This window comes from Periplaneta americana, chromosome 11, assembly GCF_040183065.1.
Source record: "Periplaneta americana isolate PAMFEO1 chromosome 11, P.americana_PAMFEO1_priV1, whole genome shotgun sequence".
Taxonomy (NCBI): Eukaryota; Metazoa; Arthropoda; class Insecta; order Blattodea; family Blattidae; genus Periplaneta; species Periplaneta americana.
The window spans coordinates 118094546-118112944 of record NC_091127.1 but is presented as its reverse complement, the minus strand read 5'-3'; the positions used below and the strand labels follow the sequence as shown (position 1 = coordinate 118112944).

At 36.6% G+C, this 18399-nt stretch overlaps 2 protein-coding genes across 2 annotated transcripts in view; both read right to left on the bottom strand.

Annotated features, from left to right (window-relative positions):
* Positions 1-1117: 1117 nt before the first annotated feature.
* On the bottom strand, positions 1118-16460 carry LOC138708542 (hemolymph lipopolysaccharide-binding protein-like). Its single transcript, XM_069838656.1, has 4 exons — positions 16290-16460; positions 11554-11671; positions 4686-4946; positions 1118-1739 (listed from the first exon to the last, which is right to left on the bottom strand). Exons 1-4 carry the CDS (start codon positions 16458-16460, stop codon positions 1573-1575), a joined length of 717 nt encoding a protein of 238 aa, XP_069694757.1. The 3' UTR covers positions 1118-1572.
* Positions 16461-16607: 147 nt separating this feature from the next.
* The window catches only part of LOC138709270 (nose resistant to fluoxetine protein 6-like), a 135136-nt gene continuing 133344 nt past the window's right edge, over positions 16608-18399 (bottom strand). Inside the window, exon 14 of the mRNA XM_069839928.1 lies at positions 16608-18195. Within this exon, the coding sequence (XP_069696029.1) occupies positions 18046-18195 (150 nt within the window). The 3' untranslated portion in view covers positions 16608-18045. The remainder of the gene's footprint in view (positions 18196-18399) is intronic.

Below are 18399 nucleotides of genomic sequence, written 5' to 3'. Positions count from 1 at the left end.
TATCTCTTGTGTAACGTGATTCCAATGCAAAGAAAATGGAGCCAGGCACAAGATTTTGGACAGATAGTGAACATGCTTCATTTCACGGTATATGATAGAATTGTTTTCCATATTTAGTTCTTAATAATAGTGATATCAGTTTCTATGAAAATAGACCTTCACTCTCAGCAGCTGAACATCAGAAATGTTCAGGAATATTTGACACAGTTTCCTGTTTAATTTACAATAATGTTATGTAAAGCACTTTTCATTAACGATCTCTAGAATAGAATGAAAGTCACGGTTACCTTGCGTTGTGTTTACGCCTCACATATCAGTAATTTTAATGCTAATCTACTTTAACACGTACAGCCTGTTCTGATCAATACGTTCATGTCTAGTTCTCAATTATTTCTCGGAATTCTAACTTGGAAATTCTTATTAATAATTCACGTGTTTGCCTATCTTAATGATCTACGTTTTCAAGTCCATCTCTGTAGGATCGAAATGTTTACTTAATTCACTTAGGCCCACGTGAAGGAATGCTCTTTGTTGTTCAGCTATCTCTTATTGCTTCTGCAATTCAATGTTAATGCCAGACAGTCTTTCAAAACAAAAGAAGGCAGCGTAGACATTTAGATTACCTTGTTATAAAGACGTGATGGATGTTATATGTGGGTCAGTTAGACCCTGACCAATCCCAACAATGTTAAGTCAACTCTTTTTCCTTTTAAAATAACTACTTCCTTGAAATAACTGAACGGAAACGGAACCACGCTAATATAGGTAATTGTTTATTCCTTGTACGGAGATGCCAACTTTTAATAATTAATCATAATGTTTACGAATTTTCCCATACAATTACGCTTTTATGAATGGTCAGTAACATATTATGAGTTTTTTGATCTTTCAAAGTAGGCTATTGGACGTATTTGGTTCATATTCATTATGTGCGAGTCCATTCTGCAACGATGCACATGAAATAATTCATATTTACTTCACAAGTAAGAGAACTTTATTCGAAATCAAAAACATGAAATGGAGTTTTACCGTACTCGAATGATATTTGGCAACTGCATCATTTCTCTAGTTAAATAAATCAACCGAAATCGTCTGACTTCTTTCTTTGGGTTAGTTGACGACTCGTCTGTATATCGCATAAAACCTTGAAAGAAAGTGAAGGTCTGCAAGAGAGAGGGAATTCAAGCCATGAGACTTGCGACCTAATATGATAGTATACTTCCGAAATAGAACGTGAAAATTGTAGGAAAATCCTGCGGACATTTTATATAGGCCTGATCTTCAGAAAAAGCCACAAAAGTTGAAAACTATCGTGTTGAAAATGTCCTTGTATTACGCACATGAAATATTTCTGGAAATTAAATGTAGATTTAAACTAAAAAGATTGACGAGTTATAATTGATCATAAATAATTACAGAAATTCAGTGACAAAAGAAACATTAATTACACTGTTTAATGATCAAATAAAACAAGTGACTATTCCTTGAAGTCTACCTTTCCAGTTTCGTCAAAGTGCCATGTCGCATAATATTGTATACGGTAACGAGAAACACTGCATCAGAATTTTTAGTTTATAAGCTGATCTCACAGAAGAAAGGCTGAGGCGTGTTGCAGGGGAGATCATTCAGCCCCTCCGAATGCCGCATGAAGGCACCGCAGTCTTCTCCAGGGTTGTCACCATAGTTGTCAGGTTGCCCTGGTGCCCATTTGTCGAATCCTGTTACATTTAAGTTGTCCCCTGTGAAAGAAACGAAGTCATGAAAACAATGAAACATCGAAATGCATTACTTTCATGGCTTTCGGGTAGAATCAACGAGCTAGAAGTAAGAATATAGACTGGCTATAGCACCTTCATCTTTGATACAGTTGAACCTATGTCCGCCATGTTTTAACTAGTTAAGAAGTACATGTGGTTCTTATAGTATGAGACTGAAAGGGACTGTATAGAACAGGGCTGGGCAGCAAGAGCGGATTTTACTCTCTCACGGGGAGCCATATGATTTCTCTTCATCCCCTTTCTTCCCCGCCGAACACCGCGCAGCGTTGATTCCGTGACGAATGAATATTAAGCGTCCCCGTTTAGAGTCTGGATGCGCTCCCGATGCCCAGCCCTGGTATAGAACATGTTGCATTTTGTGAATCTTATTTTATATCGCTATGACTCATATATCCCGTTTTTACCAATGCAATGGTCAGAAAACCCATGCAGCAACATTTTATTCCGTACATCTTACATTGACATTGAAGCTTTAACCCTTTACAGCACTGTAAGCCAAAAAATTAAAACAAAATGTAATTTTTTATGTTTGTCATATCATGGATCATAACAAAGCTTCGATCCATTTTTTGTTTCAAAATTTTGACTCTGCACACAATTTCAAAAAAATTATGGTCACTCTGAGCTACCATTATGCCACAGTAGGGATTTTGATATAATTATAGAGAAAGAAAGAAAACTATAGTTCTTCTGAACAAGCACTATGCTGCAAAGAGTTAAGATGTAGAACAAGTCGACAGTTGGGCGTTATTCCTATAGGATGAAACGGAAATGGATAGTCCAGTACAGTACCGGTATATAACATGTTGCATCTTGTGAATCTTATTTTATATTGCAATAAGTCATACATCCCATTTTACTAAAACTTATTTATTTTATATTGCAATAAGTCATACATCCCATTTTTACCAACACTTATTTATTTTTAACAGTGGTCAGGAAACCAATCCAGCAACATTTTATTCCATACATTTTACATTGAAGCTTTAAAATGTGGAACAAGTCCAAAGTAGGCGTGGTTCCTATAGGATGAGACGGAAAGGGATAGCCCAGGATTGTACAGTATATAACATGTTGCATCTTGTGAATTTTATTTTATATCGCAAAAACTTGTATATTCCACTCTTACTAACACTTCTTTATATTTAATAATCGTCAGTAGCTATGGAAAGTCAAAGATGGTTTGTATTGCATTGGCCAGCAAATATCTCCTTTCGTTTATAAAATACATGCATTTGAGGAGCGTTTTTGCAAAAGTCGATAGATGCAGAATTTTTCGAAATTGAGTTACATATGGCTATCGTATATTTTCTACCTCCGGAATCGATCTATGAAATCAGATTTACCAAAACTTGATTCGTGCCGTATGTAAAGACTACCAAACCTTCCAGGTTTTTTTCAAAACTCGATAGATCCTGTCACTTAGTGTAATTTCTGTAAAATCTTGATTTCTGCATCTATCGACTTTTGCAAAAACGCTCCTCATTTATTCTCGTAGTGTACAGAACACAAAATATTATATGTTGTGGAATACCACCTATTTCACTTCATTTTTTAAACCCAATATTTCGTTAACAAATCATTTTCCAACGGGAATCTGTAAAAACAATATACACTTTACAGAATTTTTCTATCAATAACAACTGCTATGGCAAACTATTTATTTTAAATACAATGTTCTTTGTTTCGTTACTTCGGTTGCTACAGTTGTAAGCAGAACATACAAGAGGCATCTTGACTAGGACATTTAAAAATTCCAACGTGCGTATACGTCTCCTTTTGCTAAGCGAGCTGACCAGTTAAAACATGGCGGCCGGTAGTTCAAGCTAGTACCACTCAGAGCGCTGATACAGACGTGTTCGTCACTATACAGAGTGTTTCCGAGGTGGTGTTACAAACTTTCAGGGATGATGGCGATCGGCACATGTATCAATTTGAGATAAGGAACCCTGGTCCGGAAATGACCGAGTCGAAAGTTACAAGCAAAAATAGTTGTGTGGAAATGAAATAATTTTATTCCTCTGTACACCTTATTTATGTGTATTTATCTGTACATCTTACACATACTGTATTCATCTGACGTTGTTTACGTTGTCTACTTACAGTATTCCATTCAATGCGCTGTCTGAGGGATGGGGACAGGAAACTACACTAAATCAATGCAGATAGCGTAATGTGTAACGGACATGGTCGGTCCTGATATGCACGTCTGTAGACAGCAGTGTATGTGTACAAGTTGCATGTCTAGTCGATCAGTCCTAGTGAAATGGAGGAGTACACGAGAGCGGAATAAGCAGACCTGATTTTCGAATAGGATGAGCCAATGGGAACAGTAGACAAGCTCACAGATTGTATCGAGACAAGTACTCACGTAGGAGACATCCGGCCCATATCATTTTTCCACGACTGTTCCAAAAGTTAAAAGAAGGAGGGCACATGTTGCGAAATTACAATTCCATTTCCACACAACTATTTTTGCTTATAACTTTCGACTCAGTCATTTCCGGACCATGGTTCCTTATCTGAAATTGATACATGTGCCCTTCGCCATCATCCCTGAAAGTTTGTAACACCACCTCGGAAACACTCTGTATATTCTTATTTCTAGCTCGTTGGACAGAATACATTACTTAATAAGCCTCAGAGAAGAATTTATCTGTAGTGTAGAAAAAAGAGTGGCGGCTAAAATGACGATACTAATTGTAACTTTCATTAAAGGAGAAAACGGAGAGATAACCGGAGAGAGAGATCGAAAATGAAGGATAAAAGAATGAATGGAAGAGAGAAAAAGATAAAGATATTATGAAATAAATCAAAAACTAGTAGGTGTGTGGGTGAATAGATGAGTGGATGGGTAGATTGGCAGAAATAAACAAAGAAATAAAACAATAATTGTAGAAAGAGTACCGAAAATTGTGACGTAGTGACCCTCCTGGAACAAGTCGTGGAAACCCAAAAAAGCGTTGTCCTTGAGGTTGGGGTTGGCGCGGTACATACGCTCCAGCTGAGCCGCCTCCTCCTCGGAGTTCAGCACCGCGAGGTTCGCGCCCTCCCGTTGGCACGCCAGCCTTGCTTCCTCCCATATCAGCAGGGTCGAGTGCAGCTTGTAGTAGCCCAGACCCTCGGCGAGCTCGTACCCCGGCGGCGCTGGGGTGGGAGGTGGGGGTACTACAATCAAACGGACTATATGCACTTCCAGCCTGCGAGCCATTGCAATAAAATTTCTTGTGACTTCTTTCCATAAGATCACTCTTAATTGTGACCTCGGCGGCTGGTCTGGGATAGAATTTCAAGGAAATAGTCACTTACTTACTTACTGGTTTTTAAGGAACCCGGAGGTTCATCGCCGCCCTCACATAATCCCGCCATTGGTCCCTATCCTGAGCAAGATTAATCCAGTCTCTGCCATCATATCCCACCTCCCTCAAATCCATTTTAATATTATCTTCCCATCTACGTCTTGGCCTCCCCAAAGGTCTTTTTCCCTCAGGCCTCCCAACTAACACTCTATATGCATTTCTGGATTCGCCCATACGTGCTACATGCCCTGCCCATCTCAAACGTCTGGATTTAATGTTTCTAATTATGTCAGGTGAAGAATACAATGCGTGGAGTTCTACGTTGTGTAACTTTCTCCATTCTCCTATAACTTAATTCCTCTTAGCCCCAAATATTTTTCTAAGCACCTTATTCTCAAACACCCTTAACCTATTTTCCTCTCTCAAAGTTAGAGTCCAAGTTTCACAACCATAAAGAACAACCGGTAATATAACTGTTTTATAAATTCTAACTTTCAGATTTTTTGACAACAGACTGGATGATGAAAGCTTCTCAACCGAATAATAACAGGCATTTCCTATATTTATTCTGTGTTTAATTTCCTCCCGAATATAATTTATATTTGTTACTGTTGCTCCCAGGTATTTGAATTTTTCCACCTCTTGGAAATGTCACTTCCAACATAAAATTAATTTTTTGGTACAACATTATGTTAGTGCATGCATATGTGAAATTTAGACTAGTAACAATTTGAAATGGCATTTTCTCACAGGGCAGAAGGAAGCACTGGTGGGGTAATAATAGTAATAATAATAATAATAATAATAATAATAATAATAATAATCATTCACTTTCAAGTATAAGGTGGGTCAAAGAAACGGCAGATTTTAATTTTGTTGTTTTTGTTTTGTTTTACAGCACTGGACTAGATAAAACATAAATCATATGCCATTTCCCTTAATAACAGTTTTCCATTATAGATATTCACTTTGCTGGTGTCTGCTTGAAAGGTGCTGATACTGATAGCTACAACCACAATATTTTAAAAACAAATTACTAGTTATGTATCCCTAGCTGATTTCAAAAGTAATAAGTATAATTTATGCTATCCTAACATTATAAACAGGTTGTTACTACATCCAATATCGTTCGTAATCACTTTATTATAGCACGCGTGCCAATAAAAGTAATGACGTATTCGCTGTGACGTAATACCGGAACGCTTGCTATCTTGCTTACTACTTCTACGCGCGACGTAACAAGAAATGAAATTCTGGACAGAAGTTAACGTATCATTTATTTCCAATCTTTAACAATTTTGTGTCACTTTTGTACTATGAAATCACATAAAACAGTTCTGTGGCTCAGAGAAGCTATATTAATAAAATAAAGGAACATTTATAACATAACCTGCAAGGTCATCCATTTCTCTTTATTCAGTGTCAATGCCAGGCGCAACTAATCGATATGAATATATGAAGACTGTCAGCTATGAATCCCGAATTTTGTTTATAATTTATTTCTTACAATTTATAATGCTAAGATGTCAAAAAGTGTTGTATGCAACTCGTGGGTAATCTTATTATGACACTCGTGAATTCGTGCGACAAAAATTCACTCATGCCATAATCATCAAGATTATCCAATTGTATAAATAACTATTATTACATTTTATGAAGAATACAATAAATAAAAGACAAAGAGCTCAAATAGGAATATAGCTCAAAATTGTTAACATTTTAACACACTCAGTAAGACAAGGGTAAAGAAGAGGAAAGGTACGAGTGTCCTACTTCTTCGAAGATATTGATTGTAGACCCATGTTTACATTTTACTTAGTTCGTTATTTATCAATACCACCTGTGTATTTGCACTTTCGTAGCACTCTGCAAAGATATAACAAAACTGAGTTATATAAAATATCAATTCATAGTAGTAGAAACAAATATTAGATTCTGTGTCAATTGTATATTGACTTACAAGAACGACATTGTAATTCTCTTTCTACTCCCTGTGGTCGGGTAATAAAATGTGAACGCTAGCAAAGTAATCAACAAGGAATCCCGTTTAGAATCCTCTAGTCATAGCTATCTTACCTCTTGTTCTAAAGGCTTATGTGATGTTATCCTAAAGGGAAGGGCTAACTCTAGCGTTATGTTCATCTCAGGGAAATTTTACACCGACTCCCAGGCGCTCTCAACCCACACTAGTCGACTACGTAAAAGTTCGCAGAGTATTCAGGTTTCGAGCAGGCAATCTCACTCGTTTCTAGATGGTGGTCGGAGAATGGTGATGGAATGGAGATTGGATGAACTTATGTTAATGCCTAACTTTCGGAAACAGTAGAACCCCGAGAAAAACTCAAACTGCCAGTGGCGCCAACTTTTTAAAACCATTGGGTGAGTTCAAACACTTGATCATAATTTCCCAAAAGAATCTCATAAATCCTCACTTTAATGATATTATTTTTCGTAATATTGATGTGACTACGGATAGTATAGACCTATACAATGTACTGTAGAATGCTAAAAATAACAAAATGGAAATCTAAGAGCGATTTTGTAATGTATGTAGTTAGTATAAGGTCTAGGGGCTATGTTCCATTTACTTGTAGGTAACATTATTTTGGATTTTATATGAATACCAATTTGTTCCTTCATACTAGTAACTATATACAAAAAAAAAAAAAATCTCCACATTATCTTGTGTGTATATGTTCTGCACAATTATCCATTTTTAGTAATTAAATAGAACGTTACAATTATATAAACATTTTAACTTGGAGATTTGAATTCTTTCTAACGATAAGTTGATAACACGAAAATGGACTCACTATTACGTAGCACCCTAGATCATATATACCCCAGATAGGTCGTCCTTATAGGCTTTGACGTTAACTTTTGTCAGGTTTACTACGCTGCCATCTAGTTCTTACATAAGGAGTCACGTCATAATTCCCATTTGAATTGCATTAGCGACTGTACTGCCATCTCGTTTTCGTTTACGGCGGACGGGTGGCGATCCTGGCGGTTGTTCTCTTCAAAGTGCAAACGATTTTAACATAGCGATGATCTGTCTGTTACATATATGATCTAGGGTAGCACGGAGTGATGCCAATGTGTTTCTCCCTATAAATTCGTTATAAACATCTTCTAAATCTAACTTTTCAGCAATATCCTTATGTGGCACCTGACTATCGGTAGGAGAGATGAATAAAGTGCACACTAACAAGGCATCCTTACTTATTCAAATTCGTCCGAATAATTTTATCTTGACAAGATAATGTTATTATTTAACTAAATTTTCTCATCAGAAGTAATTGCTAAATTACTATAATTTGGTTTAAGAGACCATTACTTGCTTTCAGTCATCTGAATTTATTCACAATTTACAATTGAAATGGTACATATGAATAGATACCCGAAATGAGCATATGCTCGTGCTCGGGTACAGTCCAGTAGAGTGTACATAAATTTTACAGATATCAATAATAATGTTGATGATAGAAATAACAGTAACAATAATAATAATAATAATAATAATAATAATAATAATAATAATAATAGGCTAATAATAATAACAACCGTGACGAAGATAATACAAAGATAGTAATACAAATTATTGAAATTTTAATTATTGTAATTTATTGATTTCAATAAGCAACCAACACGTATCATGTTCTTGTTTAGTCGACTGCCAGAAGACATAAATAAGGCATCACTCAAGAGGTAACTAAGCCAGGAGAAAATGGAAAAGGAAATGATGATGATGATGATGATGATAATAATAATAATAATAATAATAATAATAGTAATAATAAGACGACAAATTATTGGGTGGGCTCGGGTCCCACGGGCTCATATAAGTTGGCGTCACTGCAAACTGCGACCTAGTCTGCCACAAGTGTCACTATGGATTTTTCATTGAAAAATCTCATACCTAATCTGAAACCTTATTAGGACATCATTGAGTTTATCTTGATGATTTAGAAACAAAGAAACGTCGTACAATATCCGAAGTATTGACATATTGACATATTGATTTATTGATATAGTTCACAAGTACAAAACTTAATAATATAACAAAAGATCTATAAACAAATGTAGTTCTACATACTAAATATACAATTTCCTAGACTCATTATTTTATCGCAAATCTCAATAATTTATTGGTTCAAACTTGCACTTACGTCTGGTTTTAGTGCATGTTTAAACCAATCGTGATAACCATTAAGACATTAAACCTTATTTTATCTGCTCCTTTTCACAATTTAATTGTAATTATTTAGGTCTTATTTTAATAATAACTTATTATTCCAATTAGGTGATCAGATGTCGACATACTGTAAGTCATGAACCTGAATTAGCTGACTCGATACATTCTATATGTAGGTTGTCTTTATTTCTTACAATATTTCCTTGTCAGCAGAAACGTTTGCGTAACTTCAATGAAGACTACCGCATACCTGCTTAAAAGCAAACTTGACAAGTTGCTTACATAATCAACCTCAATTTAGTTTCATTATTGTGTCGCATGTACTCATTATCAATTCATTACTATTATAATGCCTACTAAATTTATTATAAATGCATTATTATTGAAATTAAGACATATTAGTAAAGCAATTTATAAAGTCAAAATTATCTTCCGAACCTTTACTAAATAATATAGCCATCTGAATACATTAATAACTGCCTTAATTCTCTATTTTCAATTTTTATTATTTTAAAACCTTGACGTAATTCTATCTTATTTTCAAAACCTGTCTGCTTATCTAATTTAATTAATAATAAGTGTTTCTAATTTTAGGAAAATTTAGTCTTTGCTGATGCCTATCTCTTAGTAGGTAGTTTCGTTCAGTATCTATAGTTTTGATTGAATCTACTTTATTTCTGATAGAGTTTCTATTTGTCAATTTACCTCTTAATAACTGTTCGTCACCTTCTCCTACTCCATCGGTCGGTAACGCACAGTTCCTCCATATTGTAGCACTTCCTCTCGCGCACCCCGGACTAACAACGGCATGTGGCATTCTTATAAATTGATCTTCACTTGCGCTGACTTTGCCGGTTGATCCACAATCGCTTCTCCTTGTTGAGTTTTCACTCGCGCGCCTCAGCCTACCCTCACTGGTCGTTCTCTCAGTCTGTGCCTCAGCTCCCCAAACAGCATCTTCACTGGTTCCAGCATCTTCTTCCATACTAGGTTTTCCTTCTTCACTCTTCTTTCTTCTAAAGGGATCTGAGAAAACAGTGTTCTCTAGTTTACTTAGGTATGCTCTAATATCATTCACTCCCGTAAGCTCATCAATTCTTCTATTTGTTATTTCTGATTTCTTCTGCCCACTTGATGAGTTACTTTTCTTATCAGTCCTCTCTACGCTTCTAGACTTCCTGTTTCGTGATGCACTTCTTCTGTTTACGTGTGGTGTAGATGATGCTCTATTTCCACAAGTCTCTATTTCCTTATTTCTGTTCTTGTTACCGCAACTGAATAGATCCTCAATGTTTTGATTATTTAAGGACTCTACGTTAACTATGTTTCCGTTTATCTTCATTTTATCTTTAACTAAAGTTGCCCTAAATCCTTTCCCTCGAGCTTCTTTTAATATTGGAATTAACTTCTTTCGTTTCTCTCTAATTTCTTTTGCAAAGTCATTTTGTATGAATATATTTGTGCCTTTGAGTTGATGCGTATTGGCAATGATGTGTTCTTTGATAAAGTAACTGTTCAATTTCACAATAATTGGTCTTTTATTTCCCTTACCTACTCTATACGCGTTATTTATCACACTTATGTCCAAGTTTAGACTGAAATACTTAGTTAATAATTCTAACACCACGTAACCAGTATCAATTCTTTTTTCATGATTGCACTCTTCAACACCATAAATTACAATGTTATTAATTCTACTATCATCTTCCCATTTTTTAACTATCGATTTTAACACCACCTGCTCTTGGATAACCTCCTTTAACTTCTTTTCCACTTCAGTGTACCTGTTTACTAATGTATCTATATCACTTGCTACTTTGTTTAGTAAAACACTTGCCTTTAGTCTGTCTTCTCTCGTTTCTTTCATATAGTCTATCCATTCTCTTTGAAACACTTCATCACTGAAGACTCTTCCTTCTGTATCTCCAGGACCAGGGTTTAACTCCACATTTCCAATAATCAGTAGAACTGATAAAACAGCCGCGGCCACAAATATGTTGATTCTATCCGACACTATAGCATATTCACCTTTTGAACATCTGCAACACTGCCCTGCATTGAAGCACCCGATTCGCGCCCTGTAAGAATTTAGGTCGTCGCCCATACCTTCTTCACACGCTAACCTACTTGCATATGCTGCTTACTACACAACCGTTCTCTATGACTGCACTTTGTGAACTGAATATCCGAAGTAATCTCATTCAGTTACAATTAGTTTATCTTCAAGTGAAACTATTTCGCCTTAGTTGGAGTATCATCACATTTGCTTAATTACATTTACCTGTTACAGTGGCGGAAAATTTGACGGCTTCAGTCCCGTCACACGTCACTGTGCTATGATGTATGTCCACCTCCCATGAGTTCGCTTCCATGTTCTGAGAGTCGTGTTCCATATCCAGCTGAAAAGATATGAACTGCAATAAATAATAGATGAAAATAACAAGTTAACGATAAAAGAGAAAGGAAGAACTCAAGAACTATGTTCCAGTGCAGAGTCATCATTTCTAGACTTAAAAAATCAGGCACATTTGCTCTGGAATGGCCTAGCATATACAGTGCGTTCGTAGCTCGACCGGACCGTTCCGCGGCTACAGCGCTACTCTGGCGGCAGGCGCGCCAATCTTCACCCAGTGCAAGGCCGCCGCAGAACGGTCCGACCGAGCTACGAACGCACTGTATATACGAATCACAATTTTCGAGTTAGGACACTATTTTACTGGGATTGCGATATGCTAGTGCAGTCATGTCAACTGATGCCCATAGGCGCAAGGGCGCGCTTTAGAGCTCAGGAGAGCCTGAGCGCTTTACAGCGGGAAGGAGAGAGACAGACGAGAGAGGTAGTATATGTCGCTTGGTCGAGCTTATACAGGGATGGCCAGCACTGATTCAATGGATAAAGGGAAGATAACTTATTAAAATTGTATTCTTGTCCATTTTTAGATTTGTCTGAGAAGTAGCGTGCATTATAAGAATGTAAGTTTTAATTTTAATGCTCATTTTTCACAACCTTGCTTTTTATTCTCTCGACTTTTTTTTACAGAAAAGTGAAATTTTCAGATGTGTTTGTTTAGTACCCTTGCAGATACTGAAACAATGTTTTTGTAAATCTGATATATTTCGTAAATACGTATTAGTGAAGATGTGTATTACAAATTTTGAAAATATTCGCATGGGAAATGTTTGTAAGGAAATGAATTAACAAAGCAACTACTGTTACATCATAAACAAATGATATGTGCCCATGTGTTGTAAAAACGTCAGGTCTATAGCTTTAGCAGATTTCGAGAACATAATTTGTATTCTGATGACAGGAAGTTCCGCACCAATATCACCTTAAAAGCATAATACGATAAAAGTCTTGTTATGACTGTAATATCAGTTACAGTTAAAACACATACCTATGTAACTTTGCTTTGTACTATAATATTGTTTTGATTAGATACCATCAATATCAATTCCAACTTATCATCACAGTCTACTATATACAGTCACGAAGCTTGAGTTTTGAGGGTGCTAGAAACAATAAGACTGTGACGGTACTATTTTGCATTGCCTGTAATGAGGCGATGTTAGCGATCCTAGTGGTGAGCAACTATCTAATGTTTGCATATTTACTACGTATTGAGCTTCGCGACTGTATATACTAGACTGTGGTATCATGTCATACTCAGTCTCTTTCTTTTGGATATAACTTTCTTTATAAATGATGTGTTTTATTCACTTAGTATAATATAGTTGTACTACTATGAAATTTATGTGAATATTCCTTTTTAACTCTATATAATGTTAGTAACGTTTAAAACACAACTGCAATATTAAGAAATTGGTGTTAGTACTTTTGTTTTACAGACAATATAGATAATATCAAACAGAAAGAAGCCATATAAAAATAACGACATAAAATTTCACGTTCCGTTTGAAGTTTGTGCAACATTGTTTTCTTAATCCAACAGGCTGCTTATTCCTCCTTCTATACCAGTAGTGTCAGAGTTGTAAGCTCCGAAACCGGTTGTGGTGCTAGAGACGTCCAGTCGGAGCGTGAACCTGCTTATGTCTGTGGAAGCACCGGAGCACGCAACGAGTTATAGTGGAGCGCTCCGCTCCGTTTAGACTGTGTCTGACAACGCTGTTCTACTGGGTGTTCAGTTCAAATTGTGTCATGGCTTGCTGTATGCCGTCATGTGGCTAGTCGATGAGCCTAGAGAATTCAATCTTCCTAAATTTCCGCAGAGGTGTATTACCTATGTGTCAGAGAAGTTGCCTAGAAAGTACGGCGTTCATTCTGAAGAGTACTTACCGATACGTACGGTAACGCCGGTAGTGGCAGGAATGTGAACTGTTTCAATACCTGTACTGAGGTGAGTTTTTTTCTTACTGTCGAGATATGGGGAGAGGGTTAAAACGATTACTTACGTATTTGTTGACATTAATTTCGACGGTCAACATGGACACGGAGCTTTTGATTTGTGTTGTGGAATGTTGTGGTACGCAACCGATGATAAATACCCTGCGTACGACTTGGCCGCGCAAAACACAGTTCGAAAGAGGTTATGGTAGCGCACAGACCTTACAGACCGCCATCTGTAGCTACGACGTTCAAGTTATACCGTATACGTTCTCAAGTTCAGATTGAACGCTTGATTAATAGGCAACTTCTCTGACATAAAAGCTGAAACTCGCTTCAAATCGCTGACTCATCAACAGTGACGTCATGACACACTTTGAAATGAACACCCAGTATACCTAGCGCTTGATGCTCGCGCACGACGTCAAGGTCAGAAAAATGCGCTTGCTTTGACATCACTGGTCTAGTGGCTTATATTAATTTTCTACTTATCAGGTTGAATTTTCTTTTGTCAACTTTGTTTAGAATTTCGGTATAGCTAATGCACTGTAAGAGAGTTAAACTCTACCCTTAGTGATGAGAACTTCATTGTACCTACACGCAGAACAATATAGTGTTTACAAAGCAGCTGGCAAGGTAGTCCTCTCTCCTCGTACACAGCCAGTTAGATGGGGCTTTTACAATAGAGGCCGAGCAAGGAAAAAAATTAAACGTTTGCCTGAAGGACAAACGTAAATATTATGTTGGTTAGAATATACTGTATTGTCGTCTCTCGGGTGTAGAAACGTAAAATAGTAGATTATCAAAGGTTTTGGTGCCTATTTATTAAAATATTTTTACAGCAGTATTTTACTAAGAAATAGCATAGGCTATCTTTACTAATCACAATTTTCGAGTTATAACACTATTCTACTGGGAGTGCGATATGCTAGTGGATTATATTGATTTTCTACCTATCAGGTTGAATTTTCTTTTGCCAACTTTTTTTTAGAACTTCGGTATAGCTTATGCACTGTAGGCCTAAGGAAGTTAAACTACCTTAGTGATGAGCACTTCATTGTACCTTAGGTAGTATAGTAAAACCCCTCTAACAGTAACTTGGACACTTGTGGTGCTAAGGAAATGTGCCAACTTACTTCAGAAGGTATGCAAGATAAAGGATTTGAGAAAAAAATACTGCGAGAAAACTCTGTCAATTTATTGTATTTATCCGCAGCACATAATAATGATAGAAATAACTGCTTCTATATTGCATTTTCACGGACTGAATAATGATGAATCATGATTGTCATATATTGGCGATAACATTATAATACTATTTTTATTATTAATACAGGGACATCATTTTATTTTTACTTCAATTTTTATTGTACCTGAGTTTTTGAATGTACTTCACTCCTAACCCTTCAACCGTCTTCCACACAGATCCAAGACCGCATAAACAGTTACAGTGGCCACAGTACGTTCCAAAAATATGTTCGCATTTTCCAGTGACGAAAGAGCTTTCAATATTGAATTATTTTCGCACAGGTACTGTCGTCCATTTGCCTACGTCGTATCCCGGTTTCCCCAACCAGCTTTTATTCGCCAGCTAGTGGCTGGGCTGTCTTAGCTCTTTTCTGAGAACAGTAATTTCTGTTAGGAATTGGACGTCTACGTAATATTATACAACTGTTTAAAATAACTTAAATAAAAGGACCTCGTTAAGTAATTAATTGTCACTTGATTTCCCTCCTTTCTACGACCCTACGACATAACCACTTGGACGGACAGTAGATAGTATGTCTGAGTAATTTTATCTTTTCGGGCAGAAGTGAAGATTGAATTTACAGTACGTAAGGTACTCTTTTATAGAGTAGGTTTAGAATTATTTCAACATGAGTTACTTGTACGAAGAACTGGTAATTGGAATTAAGTACAATATGCTATAGTGCGATAATATTCAGGGGCGTATTTTGCGGGCTACCGGGGCTACCGGCGGTAGCCCAAGGAAATTACAAAAGAAAAAGTTTATAATATAACATAATGTAATAATTTTGTATTATTAGTTTTACCATAGTAATTAAAATTAAAGTAATTGTTAGATATATTTTGTGTAATAATAGGGTCAGCGGTAGCCCAAACCCTTTAACCAGTATACGCCATTGGATAATATGCACATTAGAACTGAAGCCTGTATCGAAATGTGTTTAAATATCCATATTATGATTATTTTTCAATTTAACTTCATTCTCTATTTTGTACGCTAATGTGCTGTAGACAGTATAATGTACACTGCATAATGAATACGTCCACATGGACAGCTCAGTTCGTGAGTAAAAACACTCATTGTTAATACTGTACTGTATTTTGATTAAACAAAAACCTAATGAAAATGATTAAACTCAAAAGCACAATATTTCCTAGTTTACATAAATGGATGAACCACTTTTCTTCCCTCCTATACCTAGTAAAGTGATTTGTTTGTATATATTAGCCTACGTCAGTATCATCGAACTTCAGTCGTGGAAGGGGATAGCAAACGGCGTTGATCCAGAGGTATAGGCAAGTTCATATTAAAAATGTTAGTAAAAATAAAATGATGTCCCTGTATTATTATTACCTCTTCATAAGCATCAGTATACAGAATCACTATCTTACTTCCTAATACCTTGAGCAGTTGTAAAACTCACCTGAGCGATCCAATGCCCCGTCTGATTACGCCGGCTGTTCAGGGAGAACCTCACTGTTGCTGTTCTTTCGTCGAGGCAGGGGACGCCGATGTCGGGGTCGTTATCGGAATGACATGGAGCGATGCTTAGTGCAGCCAGCAGACACGCTGCTCCCAACACTAACACAGCCATGGCGCTGACCCCTGGATACTGACAAGGCCGCCTTTCACCGTCAACGACTAAGAGGATTGTGTTACATGGGGGACTGTCTACTTCCTCATTTCTAGTTGCCATGGAAAGGAGGGCAGCGAGGAAATAAACAGAAATTCTCAAAAAAACAATCTTTGAATAGAATAATGTTTATTGTGCATTGAATTTCAATACCAGGACATTTAATAAAATATAATGTTTAAAAATACAGGGACATTATTTTATTTTTACTTCAATTTTTATTGTACCTGAGTTTTTTAATGTACTTCACTCTCACCCCTTCTACTAACGAAGTTCAACCGTCCTCCACACAGATCCAAGACCGCATATACATAGTAGCCTTGCGGTCATGGTAAACAGTACGTTCCAAAAATATGTTCGCGTTTTCCAGTGACGAAAGAGCTTTCAATATTGCATCATTTTCCATTTGCCTACGTCGCATCCCGGTTTACCCCACCTGCTTCTATTCGCCTCTTTGTAAATGCTAGTGGCTGGACTGTCTTAGCTCTTTTGGGGAACATTAATTTCTGTTAGGAATTGGACGTCTACGTAATATTATACCCTTTACAATTGTTTAAAATAACTTAAATAAAAGGGCCTCGTTAAGTAATTAACTGTCACGTGATTTCCTCCCTTTCTACGACGCTACGACGTAACCACTTGGACGGACAGTAGATAGCATGCCTCAGTAATTTTATCTTTTCGGATGGGGCAGAAGTGAAGATTGAATTTACAGTACGTAAGGTCTCTTTTATAGAGTAGGTACAGAATTATTTCAACAGGAGTTACTGATACGAAGTACGAACCTGGTAATTGGAATTGCGTACAATAGTCTATAGTGCGATAATATGCACATTAGAACTGAAGCCTGTATCGAAATGAACGGCCACCATTTTCAAAACTGTGTTTAAATATCCATTTCAATTGAACTTCATTCTCTATAGTGTACGCTAATGTGCTGTAGACAGTATAATATACACTGCATAATGAATACTTCCGCATGGAAAACTCAGTTCGTGAGTAAAAACACTCATTGTTAATACTGTACTGTATTTTGATTAAACAAAAACCTAATGAAAATTATCAAACTCAAAATCGCGATATGTCCTAGTTTACATAAATGGATAAACTACTTGTCCTCCCCCCTATACCTAGTAAAGTGATTTGTTTGTATATTACGCCAGTATCATCGATCTCCAGTCGTGAAAGGAGGTAGCAAACGGTGTTTCCGGTTCTTTATCGTTGATCCAAAGGTATAGCCAGGTTAATATTATAAATGTTAGTAAAAATAAAATGATGTCCCTGTATATCTAAACTTTTTTTATTTACATTAACTAGATTGCAAGGTGTCACTTTGTCATGCTTTCCACTTTATAATAAAGAGAATATTAGTTTCAATCTTATCGTCTCAGCTAAGAGTGCATCAGTCTTCACTCAGAACTTCCACAGCCAAATGTGTTTGTGCTGGAATAATGCGATAGTTTTGACCCAATAAAAAAAAAAACTTCTTTCTTTCTTGGCACTGATTTCATAGTTTCATTTCTGTAGGAAACGTAATGTCTTGCAGTCAATGGCCCTTGTTGCACTCTATGTTGCTGTTTCTTCTTTTGGGCGCCATGGTGATTTTCAGCAGACTGACGACAGGCGCTTCGAACGCCAAAGAGATGAAGAACGACAGCACGAATGAAGCCACAAGGTTGCCTAGATACAGAATAAACTGAAACAAAGATTCAATCCGTTTAAAACACAAATGGAATATGGAGGCATTAAAATGAAGCAGAATAAAATCGATTAAATTAACTGAAATTAAATAGAATAGAGTCAGAGACGGGTTAAGTTATTTTCGAGAACTTCACTCCTCAATTTATTTTAAGTGAGATTGCCAAAGACAAAGAATGTTAAAAGTAACATTTAAGGTGTG